We start from the raw sequence: 2,186 nt of genomic DNA, 5'->3' as shown, positions 1-2,186 counted from the left end.
CTGTTGTACTGTGGATACCTTACAAATGCACTTGCGAGGCAAGAAGCACTTGAGCAAGTCTAGATGGTACAAGACTAGTACACTCCTCCATCATAATGGGCAGGGAGTAGGTGGTGATGGCCAGGTACCAACACCCCACACCTATGGGGTAAGTAAGTTGATCCTTCTATAGGTATCAGCAACAACAGCACCTGCTGCTGCAGCGACCGCGTAGTATAATGATGTTATTGATGTGATAATATCATTGCTGGCCTCAGGAATGATGATACCATAGGGATGGTTATCTTCGAGGACCATACAATATGGCAGGAAACTAACACAGGGTGGCTGTGTAAGCTGTGTGGTAATACTCCATCATTACTATTGTTACTAGTGATGGTTGGTCGTCGTCATAGATGCTACTGTTAACAGTGACTCAATGGCTATGGCCCATATGTCTAGCAGAAAGCATCAGAGCAATATGGCATGGGCCTCCAATACAACAGCATTACCATCCGTTGATGGGGGCGGTATGAATAACCAATGGTACGCGGCTGGCTATAACGAGGGTGTCGAGTTCCAGAATGAATGTACCTATCAGTTTTATGGCAACAGGGACATGCCAATAAGTTTTGGACATGTTGACAATACTGGTAGGTGGGTGTGGGCTCTTACACTAATCACAATCAGCTTATCAGGACCCATGGGCCACGCGCCAGCTCACAATAATTGGGAGGATTCTCGATGCAAGCTCTGCCAAACTGGAGATATCTGTGGGTACGCCACCATGGCTGAGTGTGAACGTGCTAACCACCATCGTGAACAATACTTTTAGATGGGCAGCATGGTCCGGACATTTCAACGGTAAAGCTCACAAGAAGAACGTGCGAATGAATAAATACGAGTACGTGGCTGTCTGGCAGAAGCTAAGTGCTGAAGGGGTGAGTTGTTGAGGTACGCTGCTAGTTGGAATGCTCCTTGTCCATCAGTTTGAGTATTACTACGATCACCTTACAGGGTTGTGGGATTCGCATAATCCAGTGGAAGATGAGATAGGATACTTCCCTGATGACGGCATCATCTATGTTCGTGACCCGTCATCTTTTGAAGAATGAGTAGCCTCATCTCCACTCCATACGGAGTTGGCCGTCGCATTGTTTGATGTAGTTATCATTTGTCCTTGATTTTGTTCTTTCATTTGTTCTATGCAGGACTTGCGTCATAGTATAACTCATACTGTACAAAGAATAGAAAGAGACAATCGAAAAACAGACGTCAACTCTCTATTCAGAATACTTCCTCACATTGACAGGCACATACTCCTAATAACCATACTACACACAACATATCTATCTACGAGGTCACTCGACCGTTGAAGATTTAACAATCACAGTATTGGACAGTGAAGGTGAGTGTATAGAACAATCGCTCCTCCACAAAGTGAGGAATATACGAACAATCCAGCAAATCATAGAAACTTACCACAGCGATTTTTACAACAATATAGTAGAAAATAAACAGTGATGATCCAGATATGGATATTAGCAGATAAAAATGACATACTAGAAATTTTCGGGAAGAACTCATAGCATATCTGTAATCCACACACCGAAGATGCTTCCGATGAGGATACCATTGATGAGGCAGAATCCCATAGCATAACCAGCGATTTCTTGCTCATCCTTATGGTTTGGAACTTTCTTCGGACCAAGCATCATACCAAGAGTAGCAACAACACCGTTACTGAAAGCAAATATTGCCATCATAACGTGCTTGAACCAGTTATAGTAGAAAGGGATGACGCTCGGGAAGACTCTGATGCAAATAAATAGCGGTATGAAGATAGCACGTCCGAGAGAAACAACAACCAACCATAATGGTGATAAGCGAATTCCCATGTTCGGGGCAAAGCGGCCAACAGTATCGAAAATCTGATACATATAAGTTACGAGAGGAATAAAGTTGACGCTGTCATCCGGGCCCTTTGAGCTGGTAAACTGTGTTACTTGGGAAGGGAATACGGTGAAGGTTATAGTTAGAACAGACCAAACGATGAATGCGGGCAACATGATATCCTTGAGGATAGCGTACACAGGACGGGTACTCTGACGCTTGGTGAAGCCTTCCTTCTTCCTGCTCTCCTCAATCTTGAGAATATCTCTCATGTACGGGTGTTTTACCATACAAAGTCGGAACATTGGGATAAC

The 2,186-nt window shown here is 44.0% G+C and overlaps 2 protein-coding genes across 2 annotated transcripts; one reads left to right on the top strand and one right to left on the bottom strand.

The window, feature by feature from the left end:
* Positions 1-25: 25 nt before the first annotated feature.
* Pmar_PMAR009026 (hypothetical protein) lies at positions 26-1,094 on the top strand (the record flags this gene model as incomplete). The annotated part of the gene is made up of 7 exons (XM_002778250.1): positions 26-124; positions 173-210; positions 258-343; positions 396-632; positions 678-756; positions 815-920; positions 969-1,094. 7 exons carry the CDS (start codon positions 26-28, stop codon positions 1,092-1,094), a joined length of 771 nt encoding a protein of 256 aa, XP_002778296.1.
* A 243-nt stretch (positions 1,095-1,337) lies between these two features.
* On the bottom strand, positions 1,338-2,186 carry Pmar_PMAR009025 (equilibrative nucleoside transporter, putative; the record flags this gene model as incomplete). Its single annotated transcript, XM_002778249.1, has 1 exon — positions 1,338-2,186. A coding segment is annotated over one exon (624 nt), but the record flags the coding sequence as incomplete, so codon positions are not given.

The sequence above is a fragment of the Perkinsus marinus genome (assembly GCF_000006405.1).
Source record: "Perkinsus marinus ATCC 50983 genomic scaffold scf_1104296950246, whole genome shotgun sequence".
Taxonomy (NCBI): domain Eukaryota; phylum Perkinsozoa; order Perkinsida; family Perkinsidae; genus Perkinsus; species Perkinsus marinus.
The sequence above is the reverse complement of the archived record's forward strand: the minus strand, read 5'-3'. Positions and strand labels throughout refer to the sequence as shown.